The sequence below is a fragment of the Phallusia mammillata genome, chromosome 6 (assembly GCF_965637545.1).
Source record: "Phallusia mammillata chromosome 6, kaPhaMamm4.hap1.1, whole genome shotgun sequence".
NCBI classification, from domain to species: Eukaryota; Metazoa; Chordata; class Ascidiacea; order Phlebobranchia; family Ascidiidae; genus Phallusia; species Phallusia mammillata.
Genome location: NC_137257.1, coordinates 2,116,821 through 2,139,672, shown reverse-complemented (window position 1 = coordinate 2,139,672; position 22,852 = coordinate 2,116,821). Strand labels below are relative to the sequence as shown.

Here is a 22,852-nt window from a genome sequence, read left to right as displayed (position 1 = left end):
TAATATTGTGCTTTGTTTTTCATGGAGCTTTCTTTCTGAGCTTTCGTCTCTTTCCGTGTTTGCGTCAGCAAAAGGCCCAAAAGGGAAACCACCGAGAAGTGAAAACCCAAAACTTTTGTATTCTACCTGTTGTCGATTAAAGTTTCGAAAAGGAACCACTGCTAAAACAACAATTTATAAGCAATACACATTAAATATGTAATATTATGAACAATATTTGTTTTAGCTTTGCTTTAAAGTGTATGGACAAGCTATAAAAGCCGTAATTGATTTAAAATTAGTTGCAAAATAGTGTTTGAAAGCGATTAACCGACTGCATCACGATGCCAGCAGAAGCTTTTGTGGATTTCATCAGAAAAATTGGTCTGCGTGAAGAGACGGCAAATAGCCTATGGGATGGTAAAATTGTTTTTGCTTGCTTGAATATTAAATTAAAATCTAAAAGTTTCAGTTGTGATTTATATATGAAAAACATTTTTGAAAAAATCTAGCCTGCGATAGGATTCGAACCCACAACATGAGTCTTATTGTTAGTCGCTTTATAGCCAGTCACCAAGTAATGAAGCATAACATGCAAATAAGCATTTTTACATTTAAGGAAACATCAGGTCACCCCAGGAGCTTGCTGCGTCTTCTCCGGATAAGTTGAATCAACTTGTAGACGACCCAATCCTTGTGGACCACATCCATCCAGTTCTAAAGAAGGTGTGTAGGACTAGCATTTAACAAGTATGGTATATTGAGACAAATTTATTGAATGTCTACAGACAAAAAAGAGAGCAAAAGTTTTGCTTGAAGCAAATTAGTGACTTGCTCTTACATAAAAATCTTTTTGTACAAATGTATCATACTAAAAAACTATCTAGGGGTTCCTTAGAAGATATTCGCAAATAGCTTTACATTACGGAAACTGTATTAGTTTGGTTAAATCTTTGTGACATGATCATTTCCTTGTTTAAATAAAACCCTATCATTCATACCATTTTACAGTACACCTTTCCTATCACCATCGCAGCAGACCCATATGCTCATGCTTTGACCTTGCTTAAGAAACATGCAGGTGGAGAGACTCAGCAATCGCAAAATCGATCCCACACTCAAAGTGATGCAACAGGTTTTGTTGATGAAAGGTATGATATAAAACTCAGATCAGGTGTGACTTTATACTTGACTTTCATTGAATTTGTGTGGTAACATAATAGAAATTATGTGAAACTTGTATTTGTGGAAGTCAAGGGTTAGTAAAATGGTAGGGATGGGCCGAGCTGAACCAAATCAGAGTACTCAGTACCGAGCATCGTTGTTATCCATGTTCGGTGCTCGGCCGAGTGATTGCACAAACTGACCCAAGCATTACAGTTGCATATCCATGCCCTGCATACAAAACTAATGTTCAAGTATTCAGGAACAAAATGACTGTTTTATTAAATGCATCAGTTGGTGGAAACACTTGCTCTTCTGTACAGCTTAATACGCCGTTTGTGATGTAAGGTTACATTTTCAATCTTACATATAAATAATTAACCAGGCTAACACAACCTTAATTGTCCAAATTTACCTTCCTAGATACATACAAGCTTTTTGTGTGTAATTAACCAGATTTTTTAATTAAAGATTTTATCAACAGAAAAATAAGCTACAAAACCTGAGGCTCTAAAAGTGCATAATGTAACATAATAAAATGCTTTAAATTGTTGTTTTTTTTCAGTGGTTCAGCACCAAGGACTAATGGAGATAGCTCCAACTACCAACCAGTTGTGGCTATGGACAGTGATGTGCACACAAATGGCCAACCTTATGCCAGGTCACATATGGGAACAACTGCCTCGGTGCAGATCTCAGGTGGAACTTTTGTTCAATCGAATGTTCTACCCCAAAAGGAGGTCAATTACAACAATACTGGCACAAAGATTCTTGTCAGCTCTACACGAGGTATAATATAATTCATAAATAAGTTGTTGAAATTCTGTTATTATCTATTGTTGTAAAATTTTGCAGAAAAGACTGCAAAACCATTTATTCAGCGCACCATAGATCTTAATGGTGAGTACACAAATTGTTTTGTATCGTGCCTTATCCTCTTTTCTATAACACAAACATAACACATTGTAAATTCAAACTACTTTTGAACTATATTGATTTTTATTAAAAAAAGCATTGATTTTTTCACGCTTTATACTATAATGCTGTCAAAGGGCACATTTAATTTAAAGCTACACATTATTTAATGCATTTTTATTTGTATTTTAGAATTCAGTCCAGTTTTTAAAAATCTTAGTGTTAAATTTGTTCCTGAATAGATTTCTTCTTCTCTGACACAACTAACTTCAATTTGAATGAAAAATCCCAGGTTAAAAGAGGTCCAGTAGGTCATGGAAGAGATCCAAATGTGAGTAAATGACTCATATTATATTATTAACCCAGGGAAGGTAGCCTATAAAGTTTTGGTTTTACTCCTTCTCGCAGCTTTTAATGTAGGTAAATATGAACACAGTTTATTTAAATGTCCTAAAATCTAAGCCTAAAAAACATTATCGAAACAAGTTTCCAATACAAATTTTTATGCAGTCTTCATAACCAAATTTGTGTCCCATTTTTTCGCTCCTGTAACGGAACTGCACCAACTAACATGACAAGTGGTAAACGTTTATTGCAATTGTGCTGCTATAAATGCTGTTTCACTGGACAGAACACACTCAATTTAAATGAAATTACGATTTGCTTGATATTTTTCCTGAGAGGCTTGCTTACAAACTTTTTATTTTTTATGTTTATATTTTAGGCCTATCCGATGCATAACTTTGGCCAGAGCCGTGCTCTTATTCTAAACAACATGACTTTCAATGGATGCACAAATCGTGACGGGGCTGACAGAGATTCTGCAAATCTCAAAAATATCCTTGAACAACTTGGCTTTAAAGTGCAGTCGTACATGGACAAACAAAAAACGGTGTGGTTTACCTTTAAATTGTTGCCAACCCCTTCCAAACAATGTGGTTGTAAATGAAACTTTGATGCAAAATACCTATAAACCAGTAGTTCTCAAACTGTGCGTCACGACGCCCTGGTGCGTCGTTTCCATTTCCCAAGAGCGTCGCTGAATAGTTCCATTTGATGGCTTTTTTTGGTGTATCAATAAACACAACTTTAATAATAAGTTTCCTCATCAACTTTTATTCCCTGGTGCGTCGCAAGTCCAGAAAACTTTTCCAGAGGCGCCGCAGCAAAAAAGATTGAGAACCACTGTTATAAACCATCATAATACAAATCCTATATAAAATACTTAAAGACCATTTTTTGCTTTGCAGGAAATTTTTCAGACTTTGAGGGAATTTACTGGTTCCAGGGAAAATGAACATGCTCCTATGGTGTTAGTATTTATTGGCAGCCATGGACAAAGAGGTGTGTGCTAAAAATCAAATTTGATTTCATTGCAGTACAGTAGTATTTGAAACATGTGCAAGTGCAAATCAACTTTTCTTTTAATCATTTTTATTAAAATCATCTTTTATACAGTAAACATGTCTAAACCCTTTTAAAAATCAAATGAGTAACAAAATATGTGCCCAATATAGTGACTAAAGTTCATTTGCACATATTTTTTATGATATATAAGGCTTTTTTTTCTCAAATGTACACCTATTTAAAAGTAAGTTTGTAGGACCTATGTAAAGTATTAAATTGTCAAAGTAAACAAATTCAACTTTACAGTAAATCTGTTTAATCACATATTCCATTTTATTGCATTAGGGCAGTAGTTCTCAAACTGTGTGTCGCGACGCCCTGGTGCGTCATTCCAATTTTCTAGGGCATCGCAGAATATTTCCGTTTCGTGGCGTTTTGTTGTTGTATCAATAAACACAAAATAAGTTTCCTCATTAACTTTTGTTTGCTGGTGCGTCGCAAGTCCAGAAAACTTTTCCAGAAGCGTCGCAAAAAACACTGCATTAGGGTTGTAAATCTCAAGTACAGCTACAATGTAGGAAATTGTTTGGTTAATTGCATGAAAAATTTTGGCAAGTTGATCTATGTAACAGTTTACCACCTTCTTATTAATTCAGATGACAACCAAGACTGGTTCATCGGCACAGATGGTGAAAAGATTTCTGATGAAGAAGTTGTAAATCTTTTTACTCCGACTGCTGCCCCACTGATCAAGAAAGAAACTCCAAAGCTGTTTTTCTTTCAATTTTGTCGCCAAAGTTTGTCACTACTTTAAAGTTTTGTGTGTGCTAGAAATAAAGAATTTCATTGCCCGTGGCAACACCTTATAGGTTTACTACTACAGTGGTTCTTGAACTAAATATTTATTAATCTTTTTCTGTGCCTCTTATCTCATTTATTCAACCAAATGCCCAAATGCGTTATTTTTTGTGAATTTTACGTTTTTTACCCACTGCTAAACTCTTGTGCCTATTACAAGTGGCTTAGGTTTAAGTCAAGCATAAAAATGTTTAAAAATTCTCCGTTTTTGTGATGTATAGTGTTCTTAAACATGTAGAATTTCTTTGACGCAAGTTTGTTTCGTTTTTTGTTGATTTATAAACATTCTTTTGTGTGTTGAGCAGACAGAGATGCCACCCAGTCAGATTCCATCGTGGAACTGGAGGAACCACGCACATTTGGTAAATCTTATGTTGTTGTAATATATTTTTGTAAAACACTACATTAACTTGAAAAGTAGTTTAGTTAAACACAGAACTGACAAAGAGATTGTGACTATTTAAAATACAAAATATATGGGTTGTAATAACAACAGTAGCGATGGGCCAAAACTACAAATGTTTTGTTTGGTCGAGCACCGACCATCTCACGTTAATGCTCGGTGCTTGACTGTGGCGTCACAAACAATCCCAGTTTCACGCTAGTTTTGTGGCTTTCCAAGCTCGGCTTGGCCCATCTCTAATCAACAACAATTTTGAAAATGCTATATAGACCATTAGTTTTAACCCTCATGGAAATGTGTTGTGGTTCCCTAAATTGTTTTGTTTTAACTTTTCAACATCTTCAGTTTTGAAACAATTGATGCACCAACAGGATTTTAATTATATTTTCTGTGCAGGATGGTTGGACAGAAGAACCAGATCGGACGCTGGTCCTGACAATGGTCCTGTGCCAGTAACTAATGACCCAGCACAGAAGTTTGCGAACATGCTTTTTGCATTTGCCACTGCACCTGGTAAGACTTTATCAATCATAAACCTACATAGATATTTGAGAGTCTTTGTTCCATTTAAATTATTCATAGTACGCCAGACCCATTGAAGGTTTCATTCTTAAATTTGAATGATAAATATATGATTTTGATCGCTGGTCTACGCGAATGCTTCAGTCTGGTTAGGTAATGAGTTGATCTTAGCTGTTTGAAAAGAAACGCAATATGCCATTCAGACCAAATGCAAATTCCATATTATTGAAAACTGTCTTCCAAACTCTAGCCCAGTGATTCCACACAGGGAGGAATTTCACCTAGGGAAGATGTAAAACTTAAAGGAGGAACTCACTTTATTATGGGTCCCCTTCCCTGAAGGGGACACATATTGTTTTTGTCTATATTTTTTTTTTCTTTTTTTCTTTTTTCTTTTTTCTTTTTTTCTTTCTAACGCAGATTTGTTCCCACGTTTTGGTCAAGAAAGAATGGTTCAAACTTTTTTAAATTGACACACATAATAGGTATTGGTCTAAAGATGGTCCATGTGAATGTTGACCTCGTTTGATCCCTCGGTTCACCCACAGCACCCCAAAACGTGAAATTTTTAGCGCGGCTATTGTTCCCACGTTTTGGTCAAGAAAGAATGGTTCAAACTTTTTCAATTTTACACACATTACAGATATTGGTCTAAAGATGGTCCATGTGAATTTTGACCCCGTATGACCCAGAGATTCACCCACAGGCCCCCGAAACGTAAATGTGTCTAACGCTCGTTTGGTCAAGAAAGACACTGTAGGCAGAAGTACCAAGAGAGTAACTCACTGGTTTACGATAGCAGGAGGGCTCAGCTTGACGTCGGACAGACGTTTTACGAGACATCGTTTCAGTGATTAGAAATCAGCTGTTTTGCACAGCAATGCTATGTCGTTTTATTAAGTTATCACTCACATTTTTAGTTTTGGCGAAGGTTTTACACCTATGACGTGATTTAAGCCTAATAACCGTGCTTCGGTTTTGTATATGTCAAGAAAAACTTTGTTAATAAAAGTTAAGATGAAAAAATGAACTTGACTTTTTTGCCAAATAAATGTTTTTTTAAATGCTCGCTGTCAGGTTAGCCGCCGCATGATCACGGGTTACTTAAGGTCAACTAGTCGGTATTACAAACACAGCTCAGAACTTTCTTCATAACGTAGCGTTTTTTTAACAATCAATTTAGGAGTCAATACTCAAGGCATGTATAAATTAGGCTTAACAGTATTGTTGAACACGAATGACGGCGTGCTATTGAAAACGGTGTCAAAAGGTCAAACAGTCGTTTGGCGTGTGCACCCTGAGAGGTTACTACAGGTCAATGGTACTCATTTTGCGAAACAAAGTTAAATGAAAAACAATTTGTTATGTATACACTTGTAGCAAATTGCTTTTTAATTTAAAGTGTCTGTAACACAACTGTTACAGCTTTCTAAAAAAAATTGCCCGACCTTGGAGGACTATATCTGGGTTAAAGCAAGAGATTAGATTTAAGTCTTTGTTACGTTTTTTTAATGTTTTTGTAATTACATGACAATAATAGTGCAAAAAGAATACGAACAATTTTTTTTATTGTTGGGTTAATGCTTTCTAAAAATTTGTCCTTAAGAATGTAAAAATCACCGCAACATTTGTTTACCGTAAATCCGCACAAACATGCGTGTGGGGACCCATTAGTTTTTGTTTACAAAAACAATCATATGTGTAGATCAAATGATGTGTATAGTAAATTGGTAAATATCGTATAGAATATATAAAATGGAAGTATATCAGAAAGCCACTGTTCTAGTTTTTACATGTGGTTTGTAAATATACACTTTAGCTCTGGGAATATAACCTGTGAAATTGATAAAAGGAGTAATTTTAAATGATCTTTGTATGGTTCACCATCTACAATGTAGTATATTGGAGAGGAATAAAAGTGTTTTGAACTGTTAAGGAAGGAATTTATCGAAAAAAGGCTGTAAACCACTGCTCTGGCCTATGATTGGGTAAAAAATATTATGGTTACTTGCATTTTTAGCTTCTTTTTTTAAAAAAAACATGGCAATTTAAGTTTCTTTTAGCCATGCTCGTCGTTTTGGTATTTTCAGGATTTACATTTCAGGACAGACTATATCTATTGGAGAAATGTTTTCATGTTCAGTAGTATTTAAATTTTAAACAAATTTTATGCCTCTCAGTATCTTAAAAAACTTTGGTTGCTTTATGCTTAAGGAAGTCTGACGTAAGACATAATACAACAATAGATTAGTCATTACACAGATCATCCATCAATTAGAAGCATTGTTACTTCAAAACTTCTGTATAGGTCAGTTTTCAAACCGAAACTGACTCTGGCTTATTTTAATTCATATTTTAACTATTTTTCAGCTTGGTATATATTTTTGCACGCTGCTACGATTTGTTTTACCCGGCAAAAAAAACTTAATTCAATGTAAATATAGGAACTAATTTTTATGTTTGTGCAGGAACCAAGGCATTCAGAGATGTCAACAAGGGGTCTTGGTTTGTGACAACGCTCTGCAAGACTTTGATGGAGCATTCACGAACTGAGGATCTGCTAAGCATGCTGACAATGGTATGTACTTGTGAAATATGTGAATAGTTTTAAAATCTAAGTTAGTGGTTGATCTATGCATGCAGTTGTGGAATTTTGTATGTTAACAACAAATAAATACAACCTTTCATTTCATCAACTTTATGGTAGTGCCAGAGGATTCCATGAACATTGTGTTTTGTGATTGCACATTGTTTGTCCACGACCCCAATTACCAGTTACCACTAGTATTTCATCTCATCTTGATTGTAATGATGCAGGCAAAGTTTGTTCCTTTCTTCACATTCGTCTGTAGTGAAAGCAGAACAAAAAATTGTGTTTGTGTGTGATGTAAACACCGGAAACTCCACACAATAATTTAGTTTTCTGTAATTCATACGAATGTTTCAGTTTTTAATCAGTTAACATAAACCTGACAGACTTTGTTTCTATGTGTTTGATTTGACCAAATGTGTACAGGGTAAAACAATATCGCCAAATGTTTTTAACACGAAATTTAAATTAATCAGTTATTCCTTTCCTGGAAATTTGTTGTAACAGGTGAATGATTCAGTAATGAAACAGAGAGGAACTGAAAATGACCGTGAGGTTGTCCAAATGAGTGAAGTCAAGTCTTATTTGACAAAGAAAGTTAAATTCTTCCAGTGATCTGTACCTGAACCATTAAAAATATTCACTTTAACATTGTGTTGTAGATAAATGAGGGCAATTTTATTGTGGAGTTCTGTATATTTTGTTGTGCTTTTTGTGCCCAATTAAATATTAGGCCCCAAGGTGTTTCACTGTATCACAACACCAATTGCGGCTAAAAACTAAATGTATATCTTAGTGATAAAACAGTTGTTTATAGAGTTTGGTATTTTTCCAGTGTGAAACACTGTTCTAATGCTTTATGTGTGTCAATTATTAAGCAGCAAGCCAACATGTAGAAAACAATTTTAACAATTAAATGTGAAACTTTTCAATCAAGCACAATTGTACCATTGTCTAGCATTTAGGGTTGATCTGAAATTGTGAACCCATGGTTTCACAAAAGTGCTACTTCATTATAATCTTGCCTGTACATGATGAATTTCATTATAATAGCACTGCTGAGTTTCATTATAATCTTGCCTGTACATGATCTGTGGTTCCATTTTGTGTTTTTTTCTTTTAATCTTAAAATTCAATTGTTTGCAAGGCACATTTGCACTTGGAAATGCAACTATTGAAATTATTGCTACTGGTAATTTTTAAGTTAGAAAGTAGATTTACATTTTGCTTGTAATTTTAATTTAACCAAAACTTGTAGCTGGTTGTTCTTTGTTGCTTTTTGCGTTACTTTCCACCAATTTCCCGCACCATGTGTATAAAATGTTTTTTTTGCATAATTGCTTTCTGTTGTTTTATATGTAAAGGAGTTAAGTGCTTCCAAAGTCAAGGAAGAAGTTTAACAGTTTAGTTGTTTGCAAGTGTTTGAGCATGTGGAGGGCCGAACTGCTGACATTTGTTTGTTTTATGCAAACTAAACGTTAATAATGTGATTCTAATGGGCCACAAAAGCACTTTTATTTTCTGCTTGACTGGAAAATATCATGGTACTCTATTGGTTTACTGACTGTTATAAAATTTATTTCAAAATCGCTCTTCAGTTCCAACAGAAAAAATAACAAGTTACAAAAACGGACCCAACGCCTGCTACATCAGTGAACAAAAGTCTGCAACACTTTAAATGAAGTAAAATTAAAGTAAATGTTTCATTTAGTCAAATAAAACACAGACCTCTTGTAAACACCAGGCACCAAAATACACAACCATTCCTTGTGTCAATAGGGGAATACCCTATTTAAAAAAGAGGAACCATTTCGTTTTTGGAACGGAAAAGCAATTTGTCTTTCACTTTTCGTAAAACGGAGCATTAAATTTGGTAATTTTGACTAAGCTCTAGAAGTGGGTGTTGTGTACTTTCAATAGTAGCACCTTCGTCTCAGAATGGCGGCAGAACTACAGCCAACTGTGGTTTTTGTGAACTTCTTCACACAAATTGGTTTGAGGGAAGAAACTGCCCAAAAACTGTGGCAAGGTAAGGTATGGGTTTGGCTTTGGATTTTTATTGCTGATTTACTCTCTGTAAAATGAATCAGGAAAACATCTAAAGGCGGAATTTGTATCATGAGAATTTGCAGACGCGTTTGAAGAATAAAGCATGTCGCTTTTTACGTCTATTTAGACCAATATTCTCACCATTAAACTTATGAACAGATCTGTACATAGTGTTCCAGAATTTGTATCGTTTAGTAAACAACAATTAAGTGAACCTTGCAGACTACTGACATTACCCATACAATCATTATTGCAACAATCCTTTTTCTCACCTTCTGTCAAAATTGGGGGTCCACTAACCATTTATGTTTGTAGTAGAATTGATATCTGTCCAACCGAAATCATTAATTTTTACACACATGATTATGGCAATTGTTACTTTATGTTTGGCAATATAGATTATACAGAACAGATAAACGCATTAAAGCTATAGTTGGTTAACAGGCAAAATGTCCTTTAAACAAGTGATTTTGTCTTGTTTGTTTGTTTAAAAAAGATTTTGTTTTAACTCAGCTGGCATCAGGAAACCCCAGGATCTAGCTGGGTCTTCAAAAGAAAAGATTGGTCAAATAGTGGATGATGTCGTACTGGTTGACCACATTCATCCAGTTTTGCAAAAAGTAAGTGGTTTAAACATTTTTTTAACATATGAAAATAACAACAAACCAAGTTTATAATCAAGTGGCCAATTTCATGCAAAAATTAGAAATACAGGAACATAACAGTTTAAAAAGACTTGGTGTCAAGTTTGTTTGGCACTTTGCTCTTTGCATAAACAGGTCTTTTTGCAAATTCTAAAGCCCAATTATATGTATACTTTAGTTGGACTAAGTATTTTTTTATTTACCTAAAGGTTTGTTTTTATTTACATGTATGTTAATTTTTATTTTTTTAAGATTTTTACCTTTTTTTGCAGTACACCTACCCTATTGCATTGGCAAAGGATCCTTTTGAGCGTGCTTTGACTTTGCTAAGAAAGGAGTCAGGGGAACCTGAAGCCCAACCTCAACAAGCCCAAAATCAAAATCAGATGCAAACACAAAGTGATGCAACTGGCTTTGTGCCTAACAGGTAGGAAATTTAATTGATTTATATCCCTGGTAGTTAAAATGTCTAACAAAAATTTAAATGACATAAATCCGATGCTGTGTAATGTTGATTTATTAAAGGGACATGATTGTTTTCAAAAATCTGTTTTACATGCTGTGCTCTGTAACCTCTCGGCTTATCAGCGTTGTAATCACACTGTCCCCCTTTCAAATCATTTTAAATAAATACAAAGAAATTACTAATGTAGTCTCATGTCTAAGATGGTACTGACCACCTTATTTCACAAAACGCATAGGTTATGAAGCTTTGTTTTGGACGTTAAATAAAGTGTGATACTTGAAACTAATTTAGTGCAATGCTAGCTAGCAAATGAAACTTTTGTTTTGTTCCTAAACAGATCAATGTCCCAAGTGCATTTTTTCTGTTACTTAGTAGTGCAGTTAGCTTTATTTGTGAATTCTACTGGTAGTTGTTAACTCGATATAAAGGTGCCCAGTATGCAACAAAGTAAAGCCAACTTGCGTCATATATTATCAGTGGTGTGCTGAATGGGAATGCAGAATCTTCAAGTCTTCGTTCTGCTGTTATGGGATTAAATACAGACGTCCACATGACAGAAGAACCTACACACATTCATCACACTGGAAATTCAGCATCAGTAAACATCAGTGGGGGAACATTTGTTCAATCGAATATTTTACCCCAGAAAGAAGTGGTGTATAACAACACAGACACCAAAATTGTAGCCCAAACCACTATAGGTAAGGTCATATATAAGGTATGATAAGTCTGAAATGAAACTATTTTCAAAAATTTTGCAGAAGCACCGAAGCCTGCTGTCGTGTACAACATTAATCTCAGCAGTAAGTAACAAATTTAGGAACACTTTGCACGGACTTGAAAAGTAGTTTATGTACTGATGATGACAACAGAGATTGTCGAAACGTCTACACGATGTATTCTATATACACCACTACCTTGGCAGTAATGTTTATGATTAAAGTAACAAATTGTTTTCTAAATTTTAAAAGCGCTCCAATATGTACATCAGGAAAATGTAAAATGTAACAAGTAAAACTCTGATCGAGTTGAGTTTATTTCGCCCGGTTAAACAAATTGAGCAGCACAATTATACTTTTTAAAACATTGTTCAATGCTGCTTTTGTTGGTAAGAAATCTAGAAACACTTTCTGACAGAAAGAGAGACGGCCTGTCATGAAAAATATTCCAATCTGATATGATTTACATTACAATCTGATTGGCAGTCTTGTGGCTGTAATTGTTACACCATGTTGTGTTTTTTTTTTATCCTTGATGCCCGGGTGATATTAGAATCCACTGGATTGAAGCAATGGCGCTTAAGTCGTTCACTGATGAAAATACAGTTGGTTGTGATTGGGTTAAAACCAGCAACCTTGTGAATGCAACACGGTTGGACCAATTACTCGGCCAACTTAGCAACTTTGAAGTGTTTTTATTGAATTTATTAAGATACTAAGCTGCAGACAGTGCACACTGTTTCGACCTATAAGGTCTCATCAGTGCAGCTGGTTACATTGATACTGTGACACTGAGCCGACTTCACTGTGGTTCCCAAGCAGTTGCTTGGCCACTGTGAGCCAGTTTCATTTGTGCTGTATGCCCAGTTGTGGCATCGCACAGACTGGGTGATGTATGGGGTTATACCCTGTTGCTCACCACAAACTGGAGTGCCGTTTGATGGCTACACTAGCCAATGCGGCCGGTCTCTCGTCACCAGCTGCACTGATGAGACCTTATAGGTCGAAACAGTGTGCACTGTCTGCAGCTTATCATTTATTGGCTCATATGCTTTTATATTAAGATACTGTTTGTGAAGTATAGTTTTCATCAAACTGGAGTAAAGATATACAAAACTTAGTTTTATGCTTTAGCCCTTTGGCGAAAACTTAAGCACATTCGCAAATGTGGTTGGCAAAACATTTGTTCAGTAACTTTCATGTTGCCTGTCATCAATCTTCAGTAAAACCTAACATGTACTTTATGTCCATAGAGCTTTCCTTTCCTAAAGCGCCTCAGTTTCTTTTGGCCGAAGCATTAAAAGTCTGGAATGTGATGAATGTGCTAAATCAAGATGACCCGAAAGTCAGTAAAATAAACCATTTTGTGATAGTTGTTTTGTAAAAATTTTTGTTTCCCAGTTTGAGTAAAAATGAAAACATTAAACGTTTTCTTGAATTTAAACATCACAAGAAAATTACTCGAACATAAACAACTGTCATATACTCAGAAATAAATATTTTTATTTAAAAAAAAAACTCAATTTATTTTTAATGAATTATTTGTTATTTCAGGCTTATCCAGTAAAAGCTAACTGGGGCCGAAGCAGAGCTTTGATCATAAACAACATAAATTTACGAGCATATGAACCTCGGCTTGGTGCCAGTGACGATTCAAAAAATCTGAGAAAACTTTTGCAGCAAATTGGTTTCCAAGTAGAGTCGCATACTGACAAAACTAAAGAGGTATGGTGGTATCTTATTGTATAAGTTTTAAATCTACACACATAAATGGTACATAATAGCAAAGCTTTTAAAATACAAGCTTAATCAATACGATATATAATTGAATTAATGGCTCAGTAAAATTGTTAGTGATTAGCTAGATTCATTGAAGGGGTTACTACTACACATAACTTACTAATTGGTTTGACAGCATAAAAAAGTTGATAGCATTTTGTCCTATCATTGTATCATAGCTATGTGACATCAATATGTGCAGTTTTTTTTAATGAGTTAAGTTTATTTTGCTCTGTGAAAAAAATCGGAGTAACACAATACAGTGCCACATGACAACAATCAAAATGTGCAGTGTTGGGTTTTAAAGGTTGATATTGTATTGATAAAATAACAACAAAATCTAGAAGAAAGATCTGTTAAAATTGTAACCAAGTCCCTAATTAGATCAAAATCTATTGTTAAAGTTGGTTGATTTGTTTCTGCAGAACATATTTCAGATTTTGCGGGAGTTCACTGCTTCAAGGGACAATGCAAATGCCCCAATGATTCTCGTCTTTATCGGCAGTCATGGGGCAAGAGGTTTGTTGCATTAAACAGCCTTGAGCCAAAGTTGATTTGATGATGAAAGTAACGACCCAAATAAACGTAAAAAGCGACATGTTTACTGTTCAAACATTTTGGCAAATACTCATGTAATCATCAGCGATATGAAGGCCACATCAGTTACACCCATTACAAAATATTGAGTCACGTAAAAAAGTGCAAAACAAGCATCGCATAAAAATCGCTAATTTGACAATACAAATTTTTTTAACTGGCACAAATGAATTTTAAACTACTCTTTTGGGTATATTTTGTTTGTATAGATGCAAAACAAGATTACTTTTTTGGCACCGATGGTGAGAAAATCTCTGATGAGGAAGTTGTGAACTTTTTCACCGACACCGCCGCACCACTGATCAAAAAGGAGATTCCAAAACTGTTTTTCTTTCAATTTTGCAGACTCAGTGAGTAAATGTCTGCTTAAACCAGGGGTTCCCAACCTTTTTACGATCTCGTACCACTTGGACGCTCTGTACTGCCAGCCGTACCACTTCTTGCAGAACAATAATTTGATTGAATCACATTTTATTAAGAAGAATATTGGCCTACTAAAGTAACACTAAAACACCACAACTAAGACATTTTTGTTTACTGTCAACCAATTGGCGAACAAAACCAGATGAATAAATGATAAAGTTGTGAATCCAGGTATGTGTGAAAAAAAAACGGAAGCTACTCGCGTACCACCTGAAAAACGTTCGCGTACCACTAGTGGTACGCGTACCATAGGTTGGGAACCCCTGGCTTAAACAAATAAAAACGGGGCCTGCAATCATAGCTAATAACTATAGTAATAATGATTAAACAAATGATAGCTAAGTCATTAAAATGGCTGAGTGGTTAACCTTGTGCATTCTAATTATGTCTCTGGCACTTGTTGTTTCCCTAACAAAGAAGCTTAAAAGGCTTTGCTTGGTGATTGAATGCCCTGCACGCATATGTTTAAGCTTACATTTTCTTATTGGTTTCGTTTGATAATCAGTAAAAAAAAATAACTTAACCCAGTGGCATCTACTTGAAGTAACAGACTCCCTAAAGTTATTGAAATAAAATAAAAAATGACCCAATAGCTATATTAATGCCCACCAACTAAGCATAAAAATAAACAAACCCACCAGATTCAGAAAACAACCAAACAACCCAAGGCCAAGGCACACAGTCAGACTCTTTTGTGGAAGTTGAGGCACCACGTTCATTTGGTAAGTGCCATAAACATCGGTTTATTTGGATTTCATTTCGATAACCATCTTATTTGGATTGACAAAAAAATAGGTCAAAAGAAAATGAGGTGTTTACATTTGTATCAAGCCTGATACGGCTATCGCAAGTTCACACATTCTAATCAAACAAACATATGTATCAATAATTTGAAAATATTGCAGATAATGTATTTAACATTGAGCTGTTATATCTTTTGTAGCACTCCAGCACATGTTTTCAACCTTATGCATTGACTTATCAATCAACTATTTGTTTGATAATAAAGTTTGTCTGTAAAGCAATATTGTTCAAATTCACTGCATTCTTCATTAAGATGTTTCTTGCAATTAACTTGAATATGCATTTACCCAGAATATTTTCTAAATTAATTATAGATTGCAGTTTTGAATTTGGTAAGACAAAATTGTGTCATTTATAATATAATTTTGAGGCAAAACATATTATTGTTTTTTTTTCTTTTTGAAATAAAAAGTTGTTTGATTATTGTGCAGAATGGTTAAATGAGACAACCCAATCCGATTCTGAAAAGGAAGGTTTTGTGCCAGCGCAGAAACATGCCAACATGCTTTTCGCATATGCCACAGCACCAGGTAAAACTTTCTAAACATGCTAAGAACCGTTAAACCATACTGTTGCAGAAAAAAAGTTGGCCTATTTGTTTAAAAATGTTTTGTGTTGTTTTTTCTGATAATATTTTCAAGACATAATTTTCACAAAATAATAACCTAAAATGTATTGCCAAGTTTCATTTTTGTGCTTAACATTCCTTTGGCATTTTCAAATATAAAAAATTAACCTGCCTAACACTCATTCAACTGATTCTTATAAAATCTTCAGGCAGCAAGGCTTACAGGAATACACAGAGTGGGTCTTGGTTTGTTACAGCGCTCTGCAAAACCCTAATGCAACATTATGCTACTGAGGACCTTTTAAGCATGCTTACAATGGTATGTTGCATTTTTTTAAAGATAGTAAATGGGTAAAGACTACATTTGATTGAGTAGAGTTTCTTTTACATTAAAACACGGGTCAGCACCGTTTTAAGCGAAGCATGCCAATTTACTTGTTATTTTCATGTGGTAACGACTTGATGTGCCAACATTTTTGTCGGTAATGGTGGTTTGTACCAGCTGATATCAATTTTAAGGAAAGAGCTGAGCGTTTAGTGCATGTAGACTGTATTTATTGAATAATAAACAACTGAAAACAAGCAATGTAACAGTTAAATTAGTACTTTACTAACTGCCATAAAAAATCTCTTTAAGTGCCAACCTTGGCATGCATGCTAGGGGTTACCGACCGCTGCCCTAAAATATTTACAAAGCCAGAAATTCGTTCTACCCTAATATATCTTGGTCGAAACCAAGCTTGGTATCATGTTATAATTTTTTATTACGAACAGGTGAACAAGGCGGTCATGGAAGAAAAGGGAAAAGAAGAAAATGACAGAACAGTTGTACAGATGTGTGAAGTAAAGTCATACTTGACGAAAAAAGTTAGATTCTATTAATAAAAAGATCTTTTTAGCATATTTTTATCTCATCCAGCTCCATCACTGTATTTTGATGAGAAAATCGCTGTATTTTTGATCCGTTTTTATTTGTTGTTGTTTTTCACTCAATATTTCAATTTGAAATGCCATTGGGTTTATGCTGGTCAACCTTTACTGGGCCTTTTGCAGTGGTGGGATTCAAATTTTTTGCCAGCCGATTGTATCACAAAAGTCATATTTTTCAGCAAGTCCATTGACAGTAACCAGTAATGTTAACCGGTTTGCTGATCTCTGAAAATTTCGTGAGACAGTTCTATAGAACCGTTGCGAACCGGCTGGATCCCACCACTGGCCATTTGTAATTTTATTGGCCTTATTTTTTGAATAAGTTGTGCTTAAGCATGCCGTATTTATTTAGTTTATGTGTATGCAACCAAAGATTCAACTGCCTAACTAACTTCAAACTTGTTGAACTCTTTGCAGCAAAGGTCAGCAGTTTTGCAAATGTTTTCTTCCAACATTCTGTAGCACACTATTTTGTGTTTGCTGGTCTAACCCATGTCTATTTTGTACCTAAATGTATATAAGATGCTTGTGTTTTTTAGCCTGTGTGTGTGCACTTGGTAAAACGCATTTAATGCTAAAAATTACAACTATGGTTCCATGAAATCGTTTGTAAATAAAGTTTTGCTGTAAAATTTAAAAAATATAGCATGTGTGAAGTTATGCATGGGTATTTTGTACGATCATTAAAATAAGCTGTAGCGCAAATTCTGAGTCAATTTAGTACTGTTTTCGAGTCTTTGCCTGATATTATTTCCCACAAACACAAATGTTGGTAAAGAGCCATTATATTGCTTAGCGCCAAAGTAGCCTACACGAAACAAGTAACAATCACTCAAGGTGAAAACTTTGCAAAATTACCGTTTGTGTAAAAAGATAAACACTATCAATTAGGGCTTTAAAAGCAAATAATAGGCCAATATGGTTGTATTGTTTGTCTGAAATCTGAGGGTCAAAAAAGATCGTTTTCACATGTCAAGTAACGTTTGCAGAAATTATTTTGAGCAATTTTTTACACCAGTCACGCTTATTGGCGCACGTTTCAGTTTTGGATAGCAAACAAATTGTTAAAATAACTATTTTTATGAGTTAAAATGTCCGCATCAAAATATAACCACTAATTGTTTCGTCACAACCAACCTTGCACCAATTAGCAGAAAAGTTGAAAGAGTTTGAATTCGCAAATAGCTGGAACGCAATAATGCAGTTTAATTCTCAAGCTCGCAATATTTCGCCCAATATGATCGCGCCGGTAAATTGGAAGCCACGAAATCCCTCTTTGATGGTCGCCAGTCTGTCAGAGTCAGTTTTCACTATGGATAGTTTGCAAAGCAGTAAGTCGGTTGGTACATTCGGTTTTTAACTTAATATTAGGTTTGTAAACCGAAAATGAAGTGTGTTTAGATTTTTAACGTCACTGTGTATAGAGCTGCACCGTACTGGTACACAGATGTTTAGAAGTACAACCGTATTTTAAAAGTTACAAACAATTTTTGCAAAAAAAATTTGATGCGGCAATAAAACAGAATTGTGACATCACAAAGTATTATTGATTTGCTTTGTGTTGTCTCAAATGGAATCGTTGCAAAAAAATGCTTTTTTGTTTTTTTTCCTTCAGAAAACCTTTAGTTGACTAATTTTAAACGTGCCTATAGTAATACTTGAAGCCTTATGCGTGTGCTGTTGTAATATTCTGGCAACAAAATAATGGGCGTTGCATGTATATTGCTGGGCAGCAAGTGTTTTTTCATACATTTTGCGTTTGTAGAATCTACATGGGTTAGTGAAGACAATGCATCATCCGACTTTGAACGCCGTAGCCTCTTGGACAGTCGCGCAGAGCAAATACGAAGTAAGTATTGGTGGAATTCTGTTCGAAAATCTATCTGAAACAGCGAACGCCAAAACGAAATTGGACTAAAAAGAGGGCGTTTTTTACTGAGTAATAACTAAGATTTGAAAACCGTTTAAAGAACGAGAGCCAGTCACTGTAGATCAGGGGTGTCAAACTCATGTGGCTTCAAGGGCCACATTGCAGTTGGAAATTGTGCCAAGGGCCGCATGCGATTTTTAATTTAGTTTTACAAACTTTAACCAGGGAAGCACAACCTTTTCGCCACGACGGCCGCATTGCAGATCCTTATTTCACCTTGTATTAAAATTACAGATGTAAAGAAATAGTATATATCATATGTATACCATTTATTGACGCCCCAAAAGCCCAGACTAATTTCCAACTTGATGCACAGATTGAGCTGCACAATGTGAAGATCAGTCTTAACTGATTATGACGTCATAATCTATATTGTGATGCTTGTGGTATCTGTTTTTTCGCATTGTTTGTACACAAACAAAAAGTCTGACGCATATAGCTATTTAGGAGGTAATACTCTTTTCAGTCACACAAAATCTGTTTAGAGCAGTTTGAAAGTCAAAATATTTGGCAAATGAGTTTTATTAACGTCACGGCCGCCAGTACATATAATGTATTTTAATAAACATGTTCACGGCCGCACAAACTCGTCTCTGTGGCCGCATGTGTCCGTACGGCCGCAAGTTGTGCACCCCTGACGGAAACTTAACGCTTTTTTTTAGTTAGAGGAGCGGTTTTACTATCGTTTCTATTCATATTAATTTTTATTTCTTTATTAAAGTTCTGTAAATGACTGTTTAATGAATAGCTTCAACTTTGAACAGTTAAAAAATTATTATATTTGCATAAAAATCTGATTAAATACTACAATTTTTGTTGATTGTTTAAGGGCCGCATTAGAGGGCTTGGTGTGCCGCATGCGGCCCGCGGGCCGCACGTATGACACCCCTGCTGTAGATGATTGGAACGAAAAAAATTCGTCTTAATTGCATTTCAGTTACGCTCACAATGAGTCCGCCGTCGAGCTGTCTGTTTTATTGCAAGTCCGTTGAGTCATTTCTTATACTTGATTTTTTCCACTGAGCTGGTTACTTTAATTTATTTCATTGGGAACCACTGGGTTCGAGCAATGCCGCTCAAGTTTCTTTCTCAGGGAAACACAAGCCACCAAGATAGGATTAGAGCCCCCAACCGTTTGAGCACCAGGCGGTTGCGCTAACCGCTCGGCAATCTTTGGCGACAATTAACACTACTTTGCTTTTCATTGCAGGTCAAGCCAATTCCAGTGCAAGGCAAAACGTTTCTCCTTCAATTAGTGAAGACTTCGTCTTTCAAGGTACTTTTACTTCTCGTCTTATCGGTTGTATCTCTATTTGAAAGGCACGTTTAATATTAAGCACATGGTGGCAGTAATGAGGCACATTGTTGGATCCACCAGGTACCTCAAAATAGCGGATTGGACTTTGTTTGCGGGTAATTAATCTCTTTTCCGTCTTTAACAAATGTAATTTGGCACGACTTGGCCTTGGCCGTTTTTACGCCTATTCAGTATCAAGGTCGTCCGGGTTTTTTACAATAAGCGCGAAATACCAGTGCCGTTCCGGGAACGTTGCGGTTTTTATGTTTGTTGTCAGTTTATGTAGCAAAATCTGCATTGGCTGAATTTCGTCAAATTCCGACGCCTGCGATTTTCTTAAAATACGCACTGACCTAAAAACATTCCGGCAAAACGCTGATGTCTGGGATCTAGACAAAAACGTCACTTTTAGCTGTAATCCCGTAAACAACCTTGTACGTGGTGTACAGTTTAATATCTTGTGTACTTCAGTCAAGGGGAAAGCAGTTCAAACGCGTTTTTTGCCATAGCGCGTGCCAAACAGCTTTATGTAATCAATCCGTGCCGCTTGCGCAAGATATTTAACCACTTCACATCGAATAAACAGTCTTTCAGGTAACCGCCGGAACAGGTCTTGTATTTTTCCACACGAACGTTTGTTGACTGTGTTCGCTGGCTTACGAGGCTGCAACAACAGAGTCGTTGAAGCGCGACGGTTTGCTTTGTGTCGTCATAAAGTGACGCACGTGTTTGTTCATGAGCGAGACGAGGTCAATCGATTCTAGAACTTGTTTGTGTTCAAACTGTCACGTTGCGCTTGTCAAAGGTCATCCATGCGTGGCGAGCTGGGAATTTGTTTTTCCCGTCGGATTTTGGGTTTATGTTTTTGTTGTTTTTCCACTGATAACTTTTGGTTTCCGTTTTTGCGCCGCGAAGTTACTAACGCCGAGTGACGTATATTTACTTTGTAAAGCTTAGTGTTTGGATGGAATGTGTAAAACATACTTTTTTTCTCCATTGTATCTACCTATTTAGGTTCTTATGTGTAAATATTTGTTTAAATTGCGACTATGTTTGAAACATTGCAAGTATAATTTGAGTCGAAGTTTTAATCTGGACTGCGTGATATTTTTTATTTAGTTTAGTTTCAAAGTGTGCAAATACCACTTACATTTTACAGAACTCTGTTGCCCCAATAGCGCTAAGTTGTATTACTAACTAATAAATATTTTGAGAGACAGCTCAAACGTTCGACTTTGGAGCCCCTGGTCTATCGACCTAGCGCCCACTCTGACGTAATGCATCGATTTAAATCAGCAAACCATACGAAGGTATAACCCACAGATAATGCGGTTGTTGTCAATGGCGCCTTTACCCCTTATCCCTGCTTCACCCTATTGTGTCTACTGCAACATATGAATCACCCGTTCATACCCATGTACATGCACCAAACCCCATATCACCCTCACATTACGTCAAAACCGTGATTTAACTGTTATCCATGTCTGTGTCACGTTTCAGTTCAACGGGTACTTAATTGGGATGTTAGTGGTCTTGTAACCGGAATACATTTTTACTTTCATCAGCTCTGACTATTTATTTGCACTGCTTCGACTTAAACATACAATAATAGAAATATATGAATTAAAGCCAAGACAAACCAACTAGAATACATCTTGTTGATCTTTCTTCTTGCAAAATATTGACTTTGGGAGCTACAAAGTATTTTCGTCGGGAAAATCTATTTTCGGACATAGTTACCTAACTTAGCCCCACTTAGTTATCTTAACAGGACCTTTTCTCCACATAAGGTTTTAACAGCGAATAACATGGTTTCAAACTTTTAAAATTCAATGACTATTTCTGCAGGTCTCATTTTTGAAGAAGTATTTGTCAAAACTTATCACCCAAGTGCTGATGCAGTTTGGAACGTTGCTTTTAAAATTTTACGAGCTAATATAGCGTTAACTGTGGTATACTATGTTAACCAATTTGCCGTTCAACAACTGGTGTGATTCTAATCACAATACTAGTTGTTTTTTTAAGAACTTATAATTTTGCTGACATTTCGCCCACAAGGACAGTAGGGCTTGTTCAGAGCAATAAAGTGAAATATTTGCGAGTACACAAAGAAAAACGCATAAGAACACGGGTACGATATGTGCTCTTACGCTTGTTTAGTATTTTGTATTTTACTAATGCGCGAAATATTTTGACTTTGAGCCATTATGAAGTCCTTAAAATAACTTTCGCTTTAGCCTTGTGGTGGTTTGTGAAAACGGAAAATTTCCAACATTGTTTGTCCCCGCGGTTTAGGATAAAACTGGACCGCTCCATGACTACAGTCTCTGTTTAAACACAACCCACTACAGTTAATGACAACAAAGTTGGTGAACAAAGCTATCTGCAGAGCTTGAGTCAACACAGGCATCGGGGAAGCCGCCAAAACCCATACACAGTTGTAGAGAAATCCGATGCCAAGATCAAAATATTTGCACACAGCCTGTGATCAGTCGTGTGTGAAAACCCTGCTTTTAGACGAGTTTTGTGGATCTAATTTATGGAAACAACATATTTTCTCATACTTGGGGTGCGTCTGTTGTTTTACCTTTCTTGTTTTCAAGCGCCTTGGCATTTAAATACGTCATCGGCCCCAAATAGGAATACGCCATTAGTTTTAGTTCTCATTTTCGGATGTAATCTTTTTTTGAATTTATGCCCTGTTTAAAGAATACAAGACATTGCCTACGTCCCCGAATTCGTCTATTGCTTCTAGGCTTCATTTTAGTTTATGAATTTTAAATAAAACGTTTATTTTTCGTGACTATCAATTAGTTTTCTTACTAAAATTTCGACCAACTGATTATATCATAGCACGAACGCATGTCT

At 35.7% G+C, this 22,852-nt stretch overlaps 3 protein-coding genes across 3 annotated transcripts; all 3 read left to right on the top strand.

The window, feature by feature from the left end:
• Positions 1-230: 230 nt before the first annotated feature.
• LOC145232954 (caspase-7-like) lies at positions 231-9,112 on the top strand. Its single transcript, XM_080097616.1, has 13 exons — positions 231-399; positions 599-705; positions 991-1,130; positions 1,709-1,932; positions 1,999-2,043; positions 2,301-2,389; positions 2,783-2,950; positions 3,309-3,402; positions 4,062-4,202; positions 4,569-4,625; positions 5,063-5,179; positions 7,657-7,766; positions 8,286-9,112. The coding sequence occupies exons 1-13, from the start codon at positions 324-326 to the stop codon at positions 8,391-8,393; spliced, it is 1,476 nt and encodes a 491-aa protein (XP_079953742.1). The 5' UTR covers positions 231-323; the 3' UTR covers positions 8,394-9,112.
• A 300-nt stretch (positions 9,113-9,412) lies between these two features.
• LOC145232953 (uncharacterized) lies at positions 9,413-17,462 on the top strand. Its single transcript, XM_080097615.1, has 13 exons — positions 9,413-9,807; positions 10,341-10,447; positions 10,744-10,898; positions 11,415-11,638; positions 11,699-11,740; positions 12,910-13,001; positions 13,211-13,381; positions 13,861-13,954; positions 14,242-14,382; positions 15,097-15,177; positions 15,691-15,789; positions 16,037-16,146; positions 16,602-17,462. The coding sequence occupies exons 1-13, from the start codon at positions 9,717-9,719 to the stop codon at positions 16,707-16,709; spliced, it is 1,515 nt and encodes a 504-aa protein (XP_079953741.1). The 5' UTR covers positions 9,413-9,716; the 3' UTR covers positions 16,710-17,462.
• Positions 17,463-17,914: 452 nt separating this feature from the next.
• Positions 17,915-20,004, top strand: LOC145232675 (uncharacterized). The gene is made up of 3 exons (XM_080097338.1): positions 17,915-18,088; positions 18,523-18,606; positions 19,898-20,004. The coding sequence occupies exons 1-3, from the start codon at positions 17,956-17,958 to the stop codon at positions 20,002-20,004; spliced, it is 324 nt and encodes a 107-aa protein (XP_079953464.1). The 5' UTR covers positions 17,915-17,955.
• The last annotated feature ends 2,848 nt before the right edge of the window (positions 20,005-22,852 follow it).

Coding starts and splice junctions, on each gene's coding strand:
- LOC145232954 (XM_080097616.1), top strand. CDS start 324: ATGCCAGCAGAAGCTTTTGTGGATTTCATCAGAAAAATTGGTCTGCGT. Junction 2,951..3,308: donor ACATGGACAAACAAAAAACG/GTGTGGTTTACC, acceptor TTTGCTTTGCAG/GAAATTTTTCAGACTTTGAG. Junction 5,180..7,656: donor TGCATTTGCCACTGCACCTG/GTAAGACTTTAT, acceptor ATGTTTGTGCAG/GAACCAAGGCATTCAGAGAT.
- LOC145232953 (XM_080097615.1), top strand. CDS start 9,717: ATGGCGGCAGAACTACAGCCAACTGTGGTTTTTGTGAACTTCTTCACA. Junction 10,899..11,414: donor ACTGGCTTTGTGCCTAACAG/GTAGGAAATTTA, acceptor ATATATTATCAG/TGGTGTGCTGAATGGGAATG. Junction 11,639..11,698: donor TGTAGCCCAAACCACTATAG/GTAAGGTCATAT, acceptor AAAATTTTGCAG/AAGCACCGAAGCCTGCTGTC.
- LOC145232675 (XM_080097338.1), top strand. CDS start 17,956: ATGCAGTTTAATTCTCAAGCTCGCAATATTTCGCCCAATATGATCGCG. Junction 18,089..18,522: donor TATGGATAGTTTGCAAAGCA/GTAAGTCGGTTG, acceptor TTGCGTTTGTAG/AATCTACATGGGTTAGTGAA. Junction 18,607..19,897: donor TCGCGCAGAGCAAATACGAA/GTAAGTATTGGT, acceptor TTTTCATTGCAG/GTCAAGCCAATTCCAGTGCA.